Source organism: Pimephales promelas, chromosome 23, assembly GCF_988280905.1.
Source record: "Pimephales promelas chromosome 23, fPimPro1.hap1.1, whole genome shotgun sequence".
Lineage (NCBI taxonomy): Eukaryota > Metazoa > Chordata > Actinopteri > Cypriniformes > Leuciscidae > Pimephales > Pimephales promelas.
This window is the reverse complement of record NC_142791.1, coordinates 12,190,892-12,213,792: the sequence shown is the minus strand read 5'-3', so window position 1 is coordinate 12,213,792 and position 22,901 is coordinate 12,190,892. Positions and strand designations below refer to the sequence as shown.

The 22,901-nt window shown below is 37.5% G+C and overlaps 2 protein-coding genes across 2 annotated transcripts; one reads left to right on the top strand and one right to left on the bottom strand.

Moving 5' to 3' along the window:
- The first annotated feature begins 253 nt into the window (after positions 1 to 253).
- mcidas (multiciliate differentiation and DNA synthesis associated cell cycle protein) lies at positions 254 to 3,878 on the top strand. The gene is made up of 2 exons (XM_089126230.1): positions 254 to 398; positions 1,350 to 3,878. The coding sequence occupies exons 1-2, from the start codon at positions 270 to 272 to the stop codon at positions 1,992 to 1,994; spliced, it is 774 nt and encodes a 257-aa protein (XP_088982356.1). The 5' UTR covers positions 254 to 269; the 3' UTR covers positions 1,995 to 3,878.
- Positions 3,286 to 22,327, bottom strand: pstpip2 (proline-serine-threonine phosphatase interacting protein 2). The gene is made up of 15 exons (XM_039675506.2): positions 22,176 to 22,327; positions 21,423 to 21,523; positions 20,361 to 20,435; positions 19,672 to 19,706; positions 19,484 to 19,590; positions 14,689 to 14,751; positions 13,556 to 13,654; positions 11,477 to 11,522; positions 10,044 to 10,123; positions 9,584 to 9,682; positions 9,410 to 9,506; positions 4,422 to 4,494; positions 4,263 to 4,297; positions 4,101 to 4,171; positions 3,286 to 3,943 (listed from the first exon to the last, which is right to left on the bottom strand). The coding sequence occupies exons 1-14, from the start codon at positions 22,206 to 22,208 to the stop codon at positions 4,116 to 4,118; spliced, it is 999 nt and encodes a 332-aa protein (XP_039531440.2). The 5' UTR covers positions 22,209 to 22,327; the 3' UTR covers positions 3,286 to 3,943; positions 4,101 to 4,115.
- Positions 22,328 to 22,901: the final 574 nt, after the last annotated feature.

The following is a 22,901-nucleotide window of genomic DNA, read 5'->3' as shown; positions in this document are numbered from 1 at the left end:
TGCAAGAGTCATTCAGGCCACACTTTTGTCAGTCCATCCTTATATTTGTAATCCAAATAACTGGGTAATAATTTTCATATAGTTTCCTATATGAAAATTCCTGCCTGTGACAATGATTCTTCACTTCTTCAGGTATGCAAACTGAATGACTCTGAATGAGCTCATTCTGTGCGTGATGTTTTGACAGCACATGTTTGACCAGATCACATCATCTATGATGTCTCCATACCAGCACTCACATACTTCTCTAATTGTATTACTGAGTAATAATGTGTCTCTGTCTACAGCTTCATGCCACTCTCAGGAGAAAACAAGAGGAAATATCCACCCTGAAGGAGACGAATGCCCAGCTGAGAAGTCTTGCTAAACAGACTGAGCATTACGCTATATTACTAGATGTAAAGTATCATTTTTTTATATAAATATGAGTATAAATCAGAGTTCCTTATGATTGTGACAATCAATTTTGAAGTCAACATATTTACTTTTTTTACTGCACAAACCTGGCTTTATTGTGAAAATTTAATCTGTTCATGTTATTCCAAAGAAAAATCAGTCCATCCACCACCAACACCATCCAATCAATTCCTGATTGATAAAATGAATCTGTTGAACCATTTTCTAATTTAAAATCCTGTTTCACCAAGACATACATCAGATTTGGAAGTAAAATGCACTGTGAACTTTTGATCCTGGAACAAACAACATTCCTGTCCAAAAACATTGTGCTAACCATATCCCTACCCCAACTCATAATTTATCCTTAAAGGACGAAGCAGTCGAACCACGAACGCTTGAGACTGTTTTCCAAAGATGGCTCCTGCCTGTATTCATGAAATGGACTGTCTTTATAAAATATCTTCTAATTAAACGGTCTGTACACTTACAACGTTCTCAATGCTTCGGTTTACATGTAGAGACCCTGATTATGCTACCGTGTTAGTGTTGGGCAATTTTGAGCCTTGTTAGTGGTATTAACTAGCGATTTTTATTTTCATTTCTCTATGCCCTAAATACAAGCGTTATAAGCTAAACAGTTTTTAGAGATAAAACTCTTTACAATCGATAATCATGAAAACGAATTTCAGAGAACGGTTGAATATGTACCAATGTGTAATTAGACCAAAGGTTCATTTTGCGCCGCGCCGGAGTTGTCCTTTAAAATCAGAGGAAAACGATAATTGAATAAGAATGGCGTAGAAGCCCCCAACCCTTGTTGTAAGCTGTAACTTGACATTAACTAAAAAACTATCCCTCAGATCTGTCTGAAGGTCTTGAAAGTTGTTCTACTTGGTGAAATCACGTTAACCACAAATGACCGTTTGTCATTTCCACTTCCTGTCTACTAGATCTTGACAACTTCGTTCCAGAGAGACTCTGTGTCACAATGTACACCTGTGAGCTCAACAGAGGATCATTCTTCTGAACACTCCTGGATCTCTCTGCTCACACAGGATCCATCTTCCACAGCTCTAACTAACTCCACCACTACTGACACACAAAGCCCAACATCAGGGGTCAAGGGGCAGCTGTGGTCCAGCTGGAATGAGCTTCTCAGTGAAGGACTTCTCTGTGAGGACACCAGCTTGAATTGTCCGTCAGGATCCAAGCAGCTCAGACTTGATAATGAACTTGTGCAGGTAGACTTGGAGCATCTGAAGGCCCAGGTGGACCAGGATGAACAGGCTCCTCAACAACTAATAGAAGATTCAGTGTTGACTAAGAATCAAAGCTTTGAGATGTCCTCTGAAGGGTTGGCCGCACAGAGGAAGAACATATTTGGGGCTTTCCACGGATTTCGGGTGGTTACGGAAACCCCATCCATCAAATCTGATCTGAACATGAACAGTGATGATTGGAAATTTGTGTGCTTCAAGACCTCAATCAGAGACCACAGTACAGTCAAGACAAAGGTTTTCCCACATGGAAAGGTATTCACCTCTCACACACCAATTGGATCTTGTCGGTTCCTTTGGGTTCCTAATGAGCATTGAACAGATACTGAACAGTATATGGTCCTGTTTACACCTGGTATTAAGATGCGTTTTGAACGATCAGATCTTTACTAGACAAGGGAGACACAAACTTGTTCACACCTGGTGTTTTTATCCATCGCTTTTGCCCACTTTCAACCACGTCTGTTCTGATTACATTGAAGCAAGGTCTATGGACAAAGTGAATGTATCTAATGGACGAAATAAGCTTGCACAATTTACATATAAATGAGACCAGAGACAATGGAAAGAAATACTTTTGCAGCAGAGTGTGTGTTATAAATCAGGAATGGGGAGAGAACATCGTGTTTGGTACATTTTTCGTTTTCGAACCAAACTTTATGGGATCTTCTATGGGAACTATGGGATCTTCCCATAATGTTTATGCATTAGGTCAGTAGGCGGAGAGAAAACGGTCTTTTGTGGCTGTTTAAACACATTCGAATTGGTTTTCGACTACCCCTGGAAGTTGCCAAAAGTGGACAAGCTTAAAACGTTTTAGACCCCATTTTACACCTGCATTTGGCGTTGTCTACTTGTGATCTGATCGACCAAAACGTATCTTAATTTCAGGTCTAAACGGGACCTAAGATTCAAAGAGTATTCTATTACCAGCAGCCATATTACCCTGAAGCCCTAGACTAAGCAGGGCTGACCCTGGTTAGCACCTTGATGGGAGACCTTCTGGGAAAACCAGTTTGCTGCTGAAAGAAGTGTTTGTGAGGCCAGCAGGGGGCGCTCACCCGGTGGTTTGTGTGGGTCCTAACGCCCCAGTATAGTGACGGGGACACTATACTGTCAAAGAGCACCGTCCTTCGTGTGAGACGTTAAACTGAGGTTCTGACTCTCTGTGGTCAGATGTCCTTCGGAAAATAGAGTAGGTGCGTAACCCCGTTCTAAATTATTTCTTGTTCAAGAAGCTATTTCACTCAGATATACATAGGCTATATCGCAACTTCTGTTTCATGCCGACTTTAAGAGTGTATGCTGGTTATGTGTAGTATGTACCTTTACGGACACAGTATATCCGCAATCTTAGAAGTTTACTTGGATGTTCTTTGACCTGCGACGTATTAGCAAAAACAATTTAACCACAAAGACGTTCTTAGTATCTACAGGTACAGCATTCACTGTTCAACTTCAACCTTATGGGATGCTGACTGGTTGCACACTCAAGTGTGTTCACTCGGAAGCCACCTTGGAAATGTTTTCTATTCATGACTCAAAATGGACGCTCCTCAACAGAGGAATAAAGCTGACATACCACACTGTTCATCAATGGACAATGGGATCAAATAATATATACATTTATTGAAGAAATATATCCAGTGGTGCAGGACTATGTATTGACAGTGTCTAGAATTTTACATTAGAAATAAATTATACTTTTTTTTTTTTTTAAGCTGTGTACCTCTAGCTGAACCAAACAGAAATCTCAAAATAATGACAAAAAATAATCCTTCTGTCTTCCATTTGCTAGCCAAACTGGTAGACCCGCCCCCAAACCAACACCATTGGTTGAGTCTAAACAGGCTGCTCAAACAAACTGCAATTCCATTTGGAACCATTAGTTGCAGTGTTGTGCACTCCACATTTAAATTCCTTAATCTATATTAGTCAACCTTTTTTTACACAGATTAAAATACAAAGATTCATCCAATGATAACAATTGATCATCAAAACAACAGTGTAGTGAGAACTTCCAGATTAGACTTTTTACCACTACGCAAACACAATAGTGTCTAAACTCACTCTGTTTGCAAGGGTAGATTTTAGGTTAGCAAGTTAAGATGCTTTTCACACAGAGATAAGGTCACCCCTGCATTCCAGGACACATATATATTCTCACCACACAGTGTGAAAGATAACCAATGTGCTTTTCAGCCCTTCACGGAAAAAGTCGCAAATGCCTTCACTGTTTTCCTATTGAGCAGCAGGGTTTGCGAAGACTGCAAAAGAACATAACAAAAACTGAAACACCATTTCCTCAAGGAAACATTCAAGAGATTCATAAACAGCATTAGTAACTGTATAATACTTGCTCTAGCATTAATATTACTGTTTATAAACTGTACGTCAAGGTTACATTCCTTCAAGAATTCTTACCGAATTACGCTCTTATTAGTATCGTATTAGGCTGTACCCTGGTTCCGCTACAGTTGAGTATAAAGGATCATCTGAAGGATGAAAAATACAACAAGAATTGGGAATTGTACAAACATACAGAAGAGAATGTATAAACACATCTCTATATACATATTTTCATACTTTCTGCAGTTGGTGGTGGAGGAGCTGCTGCTCTCCTGAAATATAACACAGCACGACATAAGATAATATAAAAAGCAAGAATTTACGTAAGAAATAAAGTGACTAACTAATCATTGAATGTCAGTTTGCAAGATCCATCTGTAGGGAGTGAGGGGTCACCTGCCAGGCGTTGGAAGTGAGCGAACTCCAGCCGATCTCTGATTATTGTAGAAATTCTCATATGGAACAGGTGCTGAGGAAAGAACAGTTTAACAAACATTACAGGGATAGTTCAAACATAAAATGTCATCAAGCTCATATTTGAGTGGAACGCTGCTCTTTACATTATTGCGGACCCAAACTTTTCAGAAGATATATGATAGCTTGATGTGAGGAAATTTAAATCCCCACCACCTCAAATCTCACTTGCACATGAGTATATTCAAACCAGGTTTTATCTTGTAATCAAACACAGTGCATCAAAACTGGAATATGTCATATCGTAAACTTTTATGTTCAAAATCATGTAGAAGTGAACTATGAAATGAACTATTTATTAGCTAAAAGTTTACATAGCAAAATACAAAGTAAAAGAACAGTTACATTGGTAAAATGTCTGCTCAGTTTTGCGCGTTAAAGATCCATTGTCCTTTCAATAGTGTTGCAATCAGGGCTTGAATTTTATATATAACATACACTTTTCAATTGTAGTCTTTTAAAAAGACATCTGAAATGATAAAGTGCAATGTAGTGTTGTCAAAAATATAGATTTTTCGATACATATTGATACTGAAATAATCCAAATTCATCCAATACTCTTTTTCTGCAGAATAGATTCTTTTTCTACCAGCTGCACTTTCTCGCTTTCTCATCTCTCCGACAGCGAGTTGACACTTTTCCGCTGCGCATTGCGCTTAAACAGTCAAACACACACAAAAATGTCAAAATGCCAGTCTTGACAAGTTTTCATGTAAACACAGTGGCCCTCATTTATCATTGTTGCGTAGAAACGGGCGTATATTTTGGCGTAATATTATGCTTAATATATATATATATATTTTTTGGATGATACGTTTTATGATAAACGACCGGCGCGGCGGCCGCTCAGCTGCAGGGGAACTGTGTGTGTGTTAGACTAGGCCAAACCAATACCTTCAATCTTGAGGGGGGATACGAGCGGCCCCTCCTAACTTGGACTGATCCTCGTTTTTCCTGACATCCGATTGGCTCAAACTTAAGGCGCCGAAAAAAGGAGTTTGGAGTTTTGTATGAATGCAAGTTGCAACAGAGACGGACATTTAAAAATGCTGAAAAGAAGGAAAGAAGAGAAAGAAATGGGTGGGGCCGAAAAAATAAGAATGAAAAAGAAAAAATGTTGGCACGAGAGGCAGCTAATTGCTAAATGCGCCAAATTAACAGACCTTTTCCGGGAAAAGGGTGCTGTGGCAGGAGGTGACGTTACAGATGAGGAAGGAGGACCCACCAGCAGGACAGGTGCACAATTAGTGATGCGTTTATAGACTGAAATTATTTATATTTGCATTTAAATATAGGCATATATATTATATAAGGGATACTGTAGAGCGAGGCGGTTGTATTTGCTATAAAAACGATTGTATTAGTTTCGTGCCACGAATGCGGTCTGTTATTGCTTGATAACAGGCCGCGCGTTTTCATGGACACGCAGGATTCTAACCGAACTATTTTCAGGATTCTAACCGAACTATCCACAAGTTTCCTACGCCCCATGAGGCCTTGCGTCAAAAGTGGGCGCGACTTCCGGTTGGAAGTAAACAAAGCGCAACTTGACATACTTCACACTCGTTCATTCAACAGTTGACAGTCATTCAAGTTATAGCGATCCAAACTAGATAACGATGTGGGAACACAACCTCAACGAAATTCAAAAGGGTGAAATAACAGTTACCCTCCGCAGTAGTTGATTGGGAGTATTATAATAACATTATTAATAATCAATACTCATCAAGGCATGGTGACAGACAGTTGTGCGAGCTGACAAACAATTCAAATAAAAAATACACACTTAGTCATTGTGCTTTGGAGTTTATTCAAAATTATAAATGAATGTGCTGCTTGAATACATTAACTGGCACATTTGGTATTCTGTCAACACAGGCTTTGAGCCTGAGTTTAGGTGTAACATCAGTAGCGAACAGCCAATCACATGCTGATAGAGTTTATAGAACATTAAGAATTTAAACAAATGTACACAGGAAGATTCGTCGTCTTTTGGGAGGTGATGGAAACTACAGTCGTTGGCAGGATCAGAGACAGGCTCGGGGAGGATCACTGTGATTTCGTTTTCAGCTTATGTTCAAAACAATCCCGTTTAAGCCACTAAATTAGTTTAGTCCGGTTATACATACAACCGCGAACATGTTGTCCCTGAGCTCCGTAACGACATCTCTCATAAAGATTTGCGTCTTTAAATAGTAAAATATTTCTCCGGAAAAACAGCTAGCCTCTTCGCTAACTAACACACAAAATACCATTGGAATGCTACTTCCGCCGCGTCACCGGAAGTTTCACCCACTTTATTTTTTACAGGAGCGCCCCTCGGAAACTTGTGGATTCTGACAGAACTATTTTCTTTAGCGGAAGCAATACAATAGTTTTTAAAACAGTAAACTCATTTTTGAAATCAATATTGTGTGTCAAATTATTGATTTATTTGTAAGATAGCCATGAAATAAAAATGTGCTGTTATCATGTTATAGCCATGTGTCCCTTACATTTTAGAGATATATATAAACAGCAGTTTGCAGTGTGTCATCACACAGACAACATCATTCTATAAGCAAGTAATCTCTGTATGTATATTAGCTGTATGTATAATTGTACATACATATATTAGCGGTATGTATAATTGTGTCAAATTATTGATTTATTAGCCATGTAATAAAAATGTGCTGTTATCATGTGTTATAGCCATGCATCCCTCACATGTTTAGAGATATTATATATTATGAGCAGTTTGCAGTGTGTCATCACACACAGACAACATCCTTCTATAAGCAAGTAATCTCTGTATGTATATTAGCTGTTAAGGTCAGTGATGGAGAGGGACAGGTTGAGGATGACCCCTGCAGTCATATTGATGATGAGGGAGAGAAGGAGGAGGAGCAGGAGGAAGGAGAGCAGCAAGAGAAAGAAGAGCAGGAGGAGAAGAATGGAACCAGTATAAAAACAGTGACAGGTACAGGGGCAGTGTGCAGGGCTGGGTAGGCAATCATATTAGGAAAATAAATCAATCAGATATTTACATATAGGTTAAAATGCCAATAATTCCACATACTAGATAATAACCTGACTGAAGCACAGATTGAATTAGAAAATGTTTTATTCTTAGTCATATTTATAACTGAAGTTCTTCTCATGCATATGTAGCTGCACATCAGCAAGCAGAGGCAGGGTCCATCACAGGGGAAGCTAAGCTAGTTTTTGAGTATATGAGTATTTGTAACTATTTTATCACTCCAACTGACTGTGCACATGACATGCTGGTAGTTAGCAGTATACTGTGACTTATGTGTTCGAGATTAGGTTTTGCTGACCTGGTTGTGTTCAGTGCAGTGGTGACTTGCTTATACAATCTGAGGAGGCAGGTGTCATCCTAAAGTTTCTTGAAGGTTTTCAGCATAATCTGATTCTCTTTATACCATAAAAACACTATTAGAATTAAAATAACTGCAAAAAATCCTTCTGCTCGTGCACCAAGGGTACTCGCGTAAAAGGCCTCTCCATCTTAAAGTCCCGGGCTGAATTTCAGTCCCAGTACGGCCCTGCTTACGCTCCTCTCACCGCCTGATTTATGAAGCTGTGCGTACCTTTGAAATCCAGGTGTACGCAATGCCTGCCCTTGATAAATCCCGCGGCCGAAAACGATCGTCATTAGAATAACACGCCCCTAAATATTCAAGTCTCCGCTCCCCCCACGCCCTCATTTTACGCCATGTACACACGGAAGAGGGCAAAGAAGAGAAACTTCTCCGACGTGGAGCCGAAATGACCTATCACAATGCATTATTTTACAGCACGTCTTTTGAAATGAGCATTCAATTTCGAATCACGTCACATAATGATGATATGATGTGAAGTACCATTCATTCACATTAATAATTGCATGACAATTTGTAATATTCTTATTATTAGGCCTATATGATTTGTATTAATGACGCTTATTGTTATTTAGAAGAAGGATGTCGTTATTATTATTTGTATTATTATTATTATCATCATTTAAAAGAAGAAGAATGTAGCTATTTTTATTATTTTGTCAGTCTGAATTATTTTTTTGGTCAATGAAAGCCTTTCATTACCGAACCGTGTCCGTGCGCACCTGCCGGGATAATCCTGAAACGGCAGGGTAAAGTCCACAGGCTCGCAACTGAAGGAATACATATGCTTACAAATCAAACGCTTTTTTTAAAGTCACACAAATTAAACATTGAAGTGCACGTTGCACAAAAATAAACACCGACGTTTATAATTACTATGTTGTTGTTTTTTTGTTTTTTTTTACAGTGGGTCATAATCATATCTTTTCAGTGCGTAAAGTGGTGTTAGGAATTTTTCTCCGCATTTCCTCACTAACGTGCGTACACCACCTCCTGAACTGGTGTAGGATTTGAGCGTGCCGTACGCCAACGTCCATATTGATAAATCTCAAAGTCACCGTGGTTTTGGGTGTACGCAAGGTGTACGCTGGCAATTTGGTGTACGCACTTTTGATAAATGAGGGCCAGTAAGTTTTGTTTTCAGTGAATGTAAACAGTTGAGAAAAAAAACAAATGTGTAACATTATAATGGATCTGTGCGTTAGGTTATAAAGTTACATCAGCCTAATATTCCTGCTGCCAAATTAATAGTAAAAATATTGTCAAAATTGTGGCCAGTGAAAATGCTGAGTGGCTAGTAATTTTGGAAAACACTAGCCATAGTTAAAACAATTAATATCAAGCCCTGGTTGTAATGTATGAAGTTCAATTCAAGAGAAAAGAACTTTCAAACCAAGCAGCTTTCTGTTGGTCAATGTGGTAAATTCACTCGAACCCGATGTGAAATCTGTGGTAATATCTTTGTCCCTCATGCATTTTTTTCTGTGGATTTTTGACTGTTTTAAAAAAAGAAAGACTCGCTGAGATTACCTGGCGGTTTGTCTCCGGTTCTTCTGAGGTTGACAAAATGCTCGATGTCTTCTTGAACGTTACATTGCTCCAGTGACTTCCTCACTTCTTCATGAATCTGCATAAAACAGAAGTGGACATGGTAAGGCTCTTTCCCTATGTGGGTCTTACCTGATGGTGCACGGCTTAGTTTACCTCGTCGCTGGTGACGCACTGCTGGGAGAGATGGTTGAGATGGGTCCACACTATGTTCCTCAGCATGTTGATCCTTTCCACTTCCTGTTTCTCAAAAAACTGCAGCAACATGCATATCAGATGTCAAAGTAGAAAGATCATAATTTTATGAAACAACCCCATAAAAACGTCTTTCCTTATTCACACTAGAACACCAGCCAGTAAGACACTAACCACTTAACAACTTGTTAAAGCATGTTTGAATCCAGACTGTTTGTGGTTTGTGTCGTTCAATAGTTTTGAATTTCCGTTTGCCGTTTAATGGTTTTGCTGTGAAACATGAAATACCATTTACAACCAATTTTCAAGATCTCAGGCTTCGCATGACCTGACATGATCAGGTTTGTTTTGTCATCGATCAGCTGTGAAAAGCAGTCATCAGTGTTGGGGTGTGTGATGCAGGCCGGGGCGTAGCGCTCACCTCACATGCTTTGACATGCTCGTTCAGCCACTCCTCTCTCATCTTCCCCAGAACCAACACATTCTGACTGTATATCCTGTCTAATACCCAGTCAAACAAAGGGCATAATTAGAAATGAAATAGAACAGTTGTGTTGTGTGTAGGGCTGGGCAATACAACTAAATAAAGGCAATATTTGTAGGCCGTTTGATGATAATTGAATCATATCTTAATATATCAGATTCATTTTGACAAAATAGACAAGTAAAATACAAACAAAACTCATTATGTGTATCTTTAACTACACGTTGGCATACTACTAACAACTACTCAGTAACTAACTAGAGAAGCCTTAAGAACAACATAAAGTGTATGTGTTTGATTCACAAAAAAGAACTGTCTCATTAGACTTAATCATTCGGGAATCAGACTACACTCATTCATCCCGTACGTTTCACGCAAAATGACCAATTTTCAACCAATTTATCCGTCTGGCTGATATATCGGTATATTAGTCACTTGTCTTAATGCTCTTATATATACAAGCTGCAGAATTAGTCTAAAGTATAGACAGTATAATATATGGACTTAGTGTCTGCGATTTCACCTGTAGGTTTCTGAAGAGCATTTCTGAAGCCCAAAGTGGGCGGAGCCGGCCATCGCCATCTTGGCAGCACGTCATTTTTATATAAACGGGATTTTTATATGGGGGGGTCTATGGGATTGACTCTCTTTTGCAGTCTGTCTCTAGCGGCCAGTCGATGAATTGCAGTTTAAGTCGCCTCCGTGTTAGTTTCAAGAGAGAGACGGGAAGGCTTGCTGCTTGGTCTAAAGACACTAAAGAATAATTTTATCCCTTAAAACTCATCTACGACCACCAAAATTACATATTCAAAAGTCACTTCATGCCTTTAAATAGCTTGACTATCACTCTACACCCTTGTTGACATTTAGTATAAGCGGATCTATGAATCTGCTAATTAGCCCAGCCTCCACTCACAACAGCTCACAGAAAAATATCACCAGAAAAATATATCGGGATAGATAGAGAATAGTTAATGATATTCTAAAGCCTGCCGGCACGCTGTCGTGATTGGTTACAAGGTAGTTTGTGATGTCAGAAACACCAGCTTTTTAAACTGCGTTTTTGAGACTGTCTTTGGTTCACTGCAGTTTTAAGGAAAAAATACTCAGGGCAATGGAGTTGGCTTATGAATTTGCACATGGTTTGTCTTAAAGCATATTACAAACACCACATAGACATTCAAACAACATTAAAAGCTGGATGTTCATTGAATAATGTAATTTTTTGTTTTCTGTTTAAATGCTCTTTTTTAACTATCAAGCTTCTTTAGTTTTATATTGCCAAAAGAATGATTCAAAACTAATATATTTCCCAGCCCTATTTAAAGAATATTATTAATAGCAAGTATATTATTAGTGCATCTTCTTACCGGCTTCCTCTGCTGTCTGCTTGGCTTGCTGTGTTTTGGTGTACAGCTTGAGAGAGTATGAGAGAATGACATCACTTATACAACAGTCTTTGTATGGTCATTCACATCTTAACAGCACATATTACAGACACTTCTCTCTTTTAGCTGTGCTCTAAAAACAGTAGTTTCCTATTGTGTCTATTTTCTCTCTGAACAGATGAAGACATATGGTGACTCGCTACACATGTTTTATAGCCATTCAAGAGTCTTGTCCTCAGGGTATCACACATACTTCCAACACTGCCATGTTTTACGATGAGTAACAGTACTGTACATGCTCTGGCAACCATCTGTTCCCATGCGTGGCCTTGCTGGTTTGTTTTGAATTTCTGTCCTTACTCATTTGCCTTATCTGGAGATATGCTGAATCTATATTTGTTTTTCTCTCCATTTAGAGAAGAAAGTGTTCCATATTATGCTAATAACGTCATCTTACACACACCAAACAGAATTAGATCTTTTACAGTTTTGTATTATGCTTGTTTTCTGTTGACCACAAATAAGTATCATTACTTAATGCAATGCATCTGTGAAGTGTGAAAGCAACTTTAAAATGATATAACAGATTCAAGAAAGGAAAACAAATGAGAAGTCATGTGCAAATGTCACAATGAACGCAAGATAAGTCTGTCCACTTTGAGACGTAAGTCATTTATGATGTAGGATAAAAGTCAGAGTGATTGCAACAACTTCCATTTTTATTCGATATTTTGTGCCAATTTCCCAGGAAGTGTCGAGTTTGTTCTCTTGAATACATGGGATGGAAACACTGCTTTAATTATTTTTATTCAAAATTCCAATATTGCAAGTTAAATTCACACCTTTAGATGGAAACACAACTATTGTTGCTACGTTTGGATTGGATTGTACTAGGTCGCTCTAGAATTGGCTGAAATATGTTCAAATCCTTTAATCCAGAGGAAGTTCCAGTCAGGTGTAATCACTGTACTGAATGTACAAAACTAAACAAGTCCTCTTTTATCTACAGAGAGTACTTTCTATTTCTTTTTCCTGTTCTCTCTTTCATCTCCACACACAGATCTTGTCACAGTGTCCTGTGAGTTTATCAGTTTCTCTACTAAAATAAATGACAAGTAGTGAGGTGGCTGTTTTGTAATTCACCCACACTTAATCTCTCACGCACACAACAACCGCTCAAGTCTTCCGAAATGATAAGCAGGTTTAACTCATTCAAAATAGAAATTATGCTTGGGCTTTTTATGAACAAGATGCATAAGAAAGTAGTTCTACATACAAGAGGTATAAAAAACCTGTAAAATGTCTTGGTGTAACAGTGTAAGAGCGCCCACAGTCTAGATCAGGAAGTAAAACCACTAAAAAAAAACAAATAGTAAAACACTATTCATTCTCTCCATTGAGAAATTGATTTTTAATGATAACTTAACTAACGAATGATGATAACAAAACAACCAAAATATACCGAAAGAGCTCTTTTGCTCAGCCCACTCCAGTGAAGCACTGAGTAGTATTATATTTCTCCATCGTTTTTAATTTGATTATGCTGTTTGCAATGCATCATGGGATTGTAGTTCTTTCCATCACTAGAGCCGTTAAGTAGTCTTGTACCTTTGTATCTTGTAACACTTTTAACAAAGACTTTTTTAAAATCCCTATGGGAGAATGAACGGAAAAAATACGTCGAGAACCAACGCAACTGAAAAAGTGTGTGGGAACTGTTGCACTCTATACCTGTTCTAGTCTATGGGCTTATCTATAAAATTCCATTGCAAAATGGAGTCTGTTTGTAAATTGGTTTTAGATAACAAACTCATAGAAGTTTAATAGTTAACAGTCAAGGGTTTGAGTCAAGTCAATCTTTAATCAGAGGAATATCAATAAAGCGATGCATTGCTAATGCTAACTCTGTAAAAAGTGCAAGTAAAAGCAAAATGCATGAAGCAAGGAAAATAAAAAAAATATGCACAACAGCAAAGAAAATGTAAATGAAAGCAATATTCTTGCAGAGGTCATTCAGGATAGGAAAAAAACAGATGTACTCTCACTCTTCTACTTGCATACCTTTTCTTGCTGCTTGGAACTGCTAGTGGTGGCGTTTCTGTTCATGTTCTGCTCTGCTTCCTCTTTATCTCGACACTTTTGATCATAGGTCTTCTTTGCCTTAAAAATACCCATTGACATTTAACCAATGCATCTTATGTCTAACTATAATCTATAATCTAGATGATAGCCATAATCTTACGGACAAAATTGTGTTACACTTCATTTTAAGGTGACGTAGTTACATTGTACTTACTCTAGATAAATACTGAGTAATGTTAATTAACTACATGTACTTACTATAGAGTTACGATTAGGGTTTGGTTTAGGGTAAGTTACTTGCAATTATGCATCATTTATTGTTATTACTATAGTAAATACATGAAATAATGTGTAACTACGTTACCTTAAAATGTAGTGTTACCCAAAACTGTCTATGCATCTTTATTATACTGTAAAAAGAAACACAATACTGCAATACCAACAAAAAGTGGACACATTTTTTCTGAATGCATGTTTCTCATGATCCCAAAAACATTGTAATATAGAGATTAAGGCAGAAAAATATACAGAATACACAAACGTAGATAATGACTAATCATGTAAACCTTCTAATATGGATCAGTTAGTGCAGATAGTGAAGAAAAAGCAACAAATCTATTACTTCAATTTGTGTGATTTCACTATTTTGATGACTTTACTGTTATTCTAAATGTGAAAAATTGAAATAAAAAGTATTTTTTTTAAAAGCACAATTATCTTAGATGGGTACACAAATAAATGTGTCCACAAAAGGGTCACACGTTTTCTCAGCTAAGAATTACGGATGCTTTATGGAAAACCTTGATGCTAGTAAAAGAACAGGAAACCACCCTGAATACAAGTTCAAGACTGTTTAAGTTTGAATAAGAAGCTGTCATTTTAATGAACAATGCCATTCAGCTCTGATCAGTTCCCATTTTGTATGACTAAAAGCAGGTGCACTTATTCACTTCCCTCCTGCCACTGCTTCACAAAATAAACTTCCCATAAAGGGCATAAGGTACCATATAAAAGTGAGGCTGAACCACCTATTATAGCAAAGCCCAGATAAATGGCAGAATATAGTCAGTACATAGTTCCTAAATACGCTTTGCTCTCTGATGTATGCTTACCTCAGCTGTTTTCTTATACTGAGCAACCTTCTGCTTATGAAGAGCGTCCATCTGCTGTTCTATCTGAAAAAAAATAAATAAATTTCTTTCTTCAATTTAAAGGGACTCTTTTTAGGTAATTTGTTATCTAAAAACGATATTTTTATTCATAAATATGTCCTCAGTGGTGTACAAATACCTCTGCCAATTATCTGACTTCCTTGTAAACGAAGAATTTATTATCTTTATATACATGGGAGGGGTAAGTCCACAGAGACTTCCATGTCATTCCGCCATCTTGAAAAACCATAATAGCAGAGAGTATCAAAAAGGGCTAGTGCTAGACGAGTTTCCACAACGCGTTTCGTTCAGAGACAGCGTCACGTGACTGAAGCAGCAGAATCAGACGAGCAGAGCGGTGAGAGGTGCTTGTTTAAACCATAGGCGGTCTAAACCCGGCAATTTTAAAAAGCTGAAACGGTCTTTGTCAGACACGTGGGTTTGTTTTGTGTGACGTCACCGCGGCGCCATTTTTGAGGTATCGCTACTGACTGTGAGCATTGAGGAGATTACGAGAGTAGAGATAACAAGTAAATAACTAGCAAAACTGCAGAAGCACAAGAAAACTGAGAAAATGCCGTACCGCAATAAACTCGATAAATATGGCAGGTACTGTTCCATAGATCCATATATAGATCCATATATGAGCTCAGCTGACTGCAGTAAGTTGGAGTGCTTATCCGCATTGCTTTCTCATGCTCATACTTGGGCATTATCAACTATCTTGTTGGTATGGTATAAGCGCATATAACGTTACCAGTGAACAATTTAAAAACTTTACATCTCTTAAAGCTCGCGGACGTTTCACCAAGTTACTGTATCCTTCGGTAGGAATGTAAATAAATCCTGTAAAGTTAGTAACAGCAAAGATAGGTTTGCTGTATTGATAATGATGATAGTGTCATGTTAAGGACAGTTTATTTTGAAAAAAAGAATGAAAAAAACAATTCTCCAACAACAGAATACCCCAGCATCGATACCTTACAAATGACGGCTACGCCCATAATGCACTTCGTTTATCACGAATGTGACGTCACCTGACAAAGATCGATTGCAATTTTATTTTCTATGGCGGAGGTTTTCGCTCATACGCATGCCGAGCCACAGGGGAAGAAATACTCGTCGCCAAAGTACCAAATTGAACGAAAAAGGAAACAAGAGTACAAAAAAAAAAAACAAGTACAAAAATTAAGAGTAATTGTCAGGATAGCTAATGAAGGAGAAAGATTTCAAGAGACGCTGAAGTGCTTTCTCCTTAACACAGTCTCATCCCAAGACGTTATATAACTGACGTCTTGGGACGTCATATAACTGACGCCTTGGGACGTCTTTTGACCATATGTCAACATCCGCCGTTTTAGGGTTCCCTTTAACGTCAGTTACATGACGATCGTGGGACGTCATACAACTGACGCTTTACCTTTAACGTCAGTTAGGTTTAGGGGTAGGTTTAGGTCTGGGGTAGGGTTAGGATCCGATAACGTCATCTAACCGACGTTTAAGGGTACCCTAAAAAGGCGGATGTTGACGTATGGTCAAAAGACGTCCCAAGACGTCAGTTATATGACGTCTTGGGATGAGACTGCGCTATTCTCCTCGACAGGCAAGGCAAGTCAATGTTACAGTCTTAATTACAGGCATTATTCTTTGCTTGGTTGTGTATTTTTTAATATATAGACAGTAGAAAATTTATAGTGAAAAGCTAAACAGACTATTTGATGAATAACATAAGCAGCTATTGAGTGAAGTACAAGTAGAGAAGGCACTGAAAACAAGGTTTGTTAATTTACTTTCTGTAACCTAGAAATTCGATAACATTATATTTTAATAGAGCATATTGTTCTTGCAATGTTTGCGCATAGAAAAGAAAATACATGTTGAACATTTGAAGAAATCAGACCAATCATCAAAGGCAATCACAATCATGTTTTTAGTTTTATCTGTCAGATAGCCTACATCTTGTCTCTTTATACCCGACTACCATAAAATAAAGCAACTTTTTTTTCGTGAGCTTCCTCTTTTTCTTTGACTGAAAATATCTTTAGCCTACTGGGAGTCGAGAGCGTGGTAAAGCTCCTGCCTCACTATATGTCACAGGACATATTTATATCACATGTAGTCCTGTAACTAAGTTACCAAATAAACAGAAACAGACACAACTGAAGAAGTGTGTCCTCTTTCTTTTGTGAAACCTAAAAGTAATTTATTTCTCTGTGACTTATGTGACGATTAAAGAAGGCATAAATACTAATTACAAAAGTTCATGTTTTTTACAGTGAGTAATTCACACTGTAACATTTGTTTGTTCGCTGTGTCAAGTTGCAGTTTGTTTGAAATTACAAACCTGTTCACCTGAAGGAAAACTCGACGAAATGCTATTAGAAGACATCCTGTCACAGCTTTTTGGTACATAACGGCTACCGTAGATGCAACACGCATTTTAAAAAGCAAGGAGCTGGAGAGCACAATTTGTTTGAATGCAAAATACAATTTCACCGCTAGATGGGAGTAAATCTTGCACAGAGTACCTTTAACAGTAAGTGTAATTTTTTCCCTAGTTAAAATACTTTCTCCTATACTATAAGCAAGTTATTTGTAGGTTCATTCACCTAAAAAATTGTAAACGTTCTCTAACTCTATCAAAACACTATACGCTTTGTTTGACCAATGGCTGAGGGGAGTTTTTCACAGCATGAAATCTGCCCAGCCTACTGACATTTTGTCATTGCATCCGCTTCAAACATAATATTCATGATAACTTTCGTTAACTCTACAATAAGTAAATCCACTTCATCAGTTAAAGGGGTCCTTAACTGCCCTTTAAGGGTTCCATAATGCCTTTTTCACAAGATGTAAAATGCGTCTCTGAAGTCACCAGTGTGTATGAGAAGTTTTAGCTCAAAATACCCCACAGATTTTTTTTTAAGAATTTTAAAATTCTCATTTTTTGAGGGTGAGCAAAAAAAACACATTGTTTTTGTGTATGTCCCTTTAAATGCAAATGAGCTGCTGTTCCTGGTACAGAGGGTGGAGCTTACAGAACTTGTGCTTTAGCAGCCTAGATTACCTCACACAAACACACACTGAAAATGTAAAAACCTTTTAGCCTTTAACGTTCAAACTGGAGTCGGAAAAAGATGGAGAGACTTAAGAAGAAGTGAGAACATATAGAATGCAACAATAGGACATTTCTGAATGGTTAGTTGATGAATTTATGTAGTTGTGTAGTATGTGGAGATCTATTTTCTAGTAATTGTTTAGCATATTCTGTCATTATAATCTATAAATCGCGTTCCCGGAGGCGGGGTATATATACATTTTAGGGATAGTGAAAGAAAATATCTACAGTGCCTTTGCTTTAAACTTTGAGTGTCATAACTTTGCAGATGTTGTTTATGCTCAAACAGCAACATTACACACTAACTAAAGTTAAAAAAGTGAAATCATAATCAAACACCACTTTAATTATTCTTCGACAGTGATGCCATCGAAATATGTATGTATATGTTACAAATTATAGTATTATGTTATAAACTACGTATAATTATTAATTAATTAATTATAATTATTCAATATTAGTAATTCCGTTAATAATATAAATATGTATAATAATAATGTATACAGAGCTACAACAAAAACGGCAAAATTCTAAAGATGGCTGCACGCTTGTTTCTGCAGGGATGCAGGATAGGCCAATGAAGGCAATGGGTTTTTGGTTAAGTACCTGAAATTAGGTCTGTGGTTAACACAAAATCAATATATATAACCATGTATTACTCTATGACATAAAACACACCAGTAATACCCTCTTGTAATATTTTTTATTTTTTTTAAATGGGACTACAGAGGTTCTCGGGACATTAAACGTAACCAGGCCTCATAGGTACAGTTATCTACTCACTAGTCCACTTTCACAGCTTCGTTGCGCTTATAATCTCACTTTTGAAAATGACAGCCCCTTTTACACAAAGATTCCGGAAAATACACTGATAATGAGTCCCGGGATTTGTCCCAGGATCGTTTGATTTTGGTTCATTCACACTGCCAGTGATTTTCTAGAATCTGTGCATGCAACACACCCCTTACAGCATTGTCCCAGCAATGTTACTAGGTCTCGAGACATGTTTGCATTCACAAAGAAGGCACTCTAGCAATTATATGGCAATTTTCTTAGAATTAATAAAACGTGTTAGAATCATAAGCTTTTATTGGTCAGAGAGCCAAGGCCAGAGTTCCAAAAGCAAATGAAAAAGCCTAATTGGGTTTTTGTCGAGGGAACTAGGGTGATGCTAACAGCCAGTTTAGCCTACAAGAATACCTCATCGCTCTCGGCGCATTATTGCTAATGTTTCATTTTAGTATAGTAGCAGACTGTTTGTTGGAGGCTACATACATTCTTCCCTGTATGCAGCTTTTGTTGTCCCAGCTCAGGATAGTCGAAATAGTAAAGTGTTCATGAAGAAGTGAATGTTCGTGTCGTGTCATCGGACAGTTAGTATTGTCATTTCCTTGCAACACCAGAGCAAATAGTCGCTTTTACACCTGGGTAAAAAAACAACAACAGTGCCAAGAACTGGACACACCCATATTTCCAAGGTCCTGCGCCAACTGAGCAACAACCAATGAGAATGCTAACGAATACATTTCTCCAGATATGAAAAGTCTTTCCATTTAGTGACACTGATAATGCAGATATGGCACTCTTCACTTTTAATAAGTAAATTACAAAGTATGAAACGCTGCTTGTACAACTTACCCTCTTCCGGGCCTCTTTCTGTTTCTCTCTGAATTCTTCTAATTTTTTTGCTTCCTCCCTCATGGTTTGGGCCAAATGCAGATGAGACAAACTCACATTTTCTGTTTCTAAACATTCAATTTAAACATAAGGGAGGGTAACAGAACAATAAACTGCAATCATTACATTTTCAGACAGTATTTACTCACGTAATTTGAAAACGTCAAGTGATCGTTTCAGGGTGCTAAAAACAGACAAAACATAGATGAGTAAACGACGTCCATTTTGTGCAATAAAACTATTGTAAAATTGCTGACATCAGTCACTTGTAAAGAACAGTTACACTTTTTTTATCACCCCATAGTAAGAGGAAAGGCACAAACCACAAACCAACTACAAACATGTGACCAACACAGAGACTGTTTGAAACGGTCTAACAGTACATCAACATGGAACCGTTCAAATCTTTCAAAAGGGTTGTCAATTGTATCTAACCAGAACAACATAATTACATTTCAAATGACTGTCTCGTAAAGTACATTTAAGACATTTCTGGCAAAAAAAAAATCAAAGAATTTGACCACAAAACAAGATAACAACCTAAAAAGTGTAAGTTGTTGTGGGTAGTTGCTAGAAACTTGCTACGATGCTTTGGTGTGGTTGCTAGATTACTATTTACTGACTCTAAAATGGCTCAGTTTCATCATCATATAGCCTTGTCTGATTGCTTATAATATTAATAGCACACTTCTTAACAAGAAACCTCATCATTTGATGTCCGTAGCATAAATACTCCATTCAGAGTTACCGAGTTAACTTTACAATCCTTTCAATTGCACTTTGTAAAAACATACGGTAATCAAAATATTACCTGTAATTACTACACATTAGTACTTACTTCATTTCGCTGTGTCCACACACTTTCTTAGACAAACCAAGCAGATCCTTGGCATATTTCTCTTCTATTGCAGCTCTGAAATGTATGTTTTTATATTTTAGATAAATGTTTTGTATGCCAGCCAAGAAGAAATACTAATATAATGAGTTTTAATCAGTCTGTTTGTTTGCCTAAAATCTATTTGTTAATATAATCAAATGTTGTACTCATTTTATGAAACATGAATATTGAGCATTTTACAGCAATAAGAAGGATTTTATGTTTCATCATTTCTATGGGAAACATTTCTACACCGCTTTGATATATTCTCCATCCTTGTTTAACATGCAGAAAACTGTAAGTAAATCAGTCATAGTTTATTGGTGAGATTTACATAATTCTGTGGCACTATCAAGACATTAATCAGTCCGACTAGGCAAATAAGATTGAAATTGGAGCGCAAATAAACTGCAATTCTTTACAAATGCATGCATTTGTTTCGGGGCATCATTTTAAAAAGATTATTTTGGTTAATTTTGATTTCATGTTGAGTATTTGTTGCTGTAACTCTGAATGGTTAGTTCACCCAAATATTAAAGTTTTGTCATCATTTACTCACCCTCATGTTGTTCCAAACCTGTAGGAGTTTCTGCTGAACACAAAAGAAGATATTTTGAAAAATGTTGGAAACCAAACAGTTGACAGTAGCCAGTGACTTCAATTGTAAGAGAAACAATACTATGGAAGTCAACGGGAAACAGTTTGGTTACAGATATTCTTCAAAATATCTTCTTTTGTGTTCAGCAGAAGAAAAACGCATACAGGTTTGGAAGAACCTGAGGGCAAGGGCAAAATTTTTGAGTGAACTATCCCTTTAGCAGAGCATGCATGGGAACTTTTTTTAACTGTAAATCATTTTCACATGAACAACAGGAAATCTTGCAACAATGCTCGTCATGAGGCAGTCAAATTCCGTAATATTCGTGTGAATGGACTAAGAAGGTAGATGTATACGAGTGAGACCATCAAGAGCTTCAAGTGAAAGTGTCAGACAAAAAGTGTTGACTGCATGTGACTCCTCACCTGGCTTTCATGAAGTCCTCGATTTCTTTGCATGTCCTTTTGCCGTCATTCAAGTGCTGGATGATGGTGTCATATCCAGCTGTGCTGGTGATATCAGTGTTCTGCACACACAATTGAAGAATAAACAAAAAATACACAAAACACGTTCAAGTAACTTTACAAAAGTCACTCTGAACATGCAACGCAAGCCATGAATCCACACAGAGCCACATAGTTTCACTAATTCCTCACTGTAGTCTTCAGAAACATGGTGGTTTGGACTGTTGACTATCATTAACTATGAGAGCCCATCAGTCTATGTAATTTATAAGTCTGAGGGGCAGACATAGCATCATACACAAAGCCACAGCCAACATGAAATATCTCCCAAAATAAGAGCTAAGAAAACAAAACTAAATGGCACTTTAGTGCTTTGCCAAATAAGGTTTCAAAGATCCCAAGCTGGAATAACGGGCAATAGGTGAACACGCAGTCATAATACAGTATATTTTATTTCCAATGTATTATTTTAGAAGATAATATCTATTTGGGTTGTTTTATGGACTATTTGGTTTCTCGGGATGTGCTGACCATATACTTCCCTTAAGGGAATTGACGTTGTTTCGATATGTGACAGATGAGCTTAAAATAAAGCGTTTGCTAAATAACCACATCAGATACATTGATTATTATTTAGTATTGTGCAAATAAAATATATTTTCACTATGTTTCACTAAAAATCGACCCCCAAAAATACAAAAACCCTTCACTTACCCAAAAATTATCCTTGAAATGTAGTTCTCTCATCACTTCGGCTGCTGTTTGCTCAGATAGAAAGTGACTGTGTTAAGTTCCGTATCAGGCTGTAATTCAGCAGTGACTGATTTCAGACCACGGAGATGGTCTGGTGCACATGGAGAGCATAACACACGCCTCAGGGTCCTAAACGCGCATCTTTCTCGTCTGTCCGTCTGTCCGGAGAGCGAAAGTTGCGGTGGGGCAGCAAACGGACTTTTCTTGGAATTTGTCATAGCCTAGTGGCCGAACAGTGGAGCTACAGTTCAAATCGCTTTCGGTGACTTAAATTTTCTTCAACTGAATACGGCATTTGCTTTAAAAACACCTCTAGTTTATGGATGGATGTGTTAAATAGTTCAGATGTTGATTTGCGATGATATTACAAGTTTCTTTTATATAAGTGAAGATAATGTTTGTTGAAGCAATGATGTATGTTGGACCTGCTCATTCCCAATATTGAGTCTGTTGAGCTAATGAGCTTTATTAGATTTACTATGGTGTCTTAAGTTATATAGTTACATAACAGCATACTTATGAGTTACAAACATTTTTAAAAATATATTTTGTGTTCAGAAGAAAGAAACTCATATAGGTTTGTATGTCTTTTCTGGCTATATTGGTTGCCACCCTTGATATCCCAAAAAAAAAGCAAAAAAGAACATTTACATAGGCGGTCTGTTTTTCTCCTTTAGTTTTCGATTT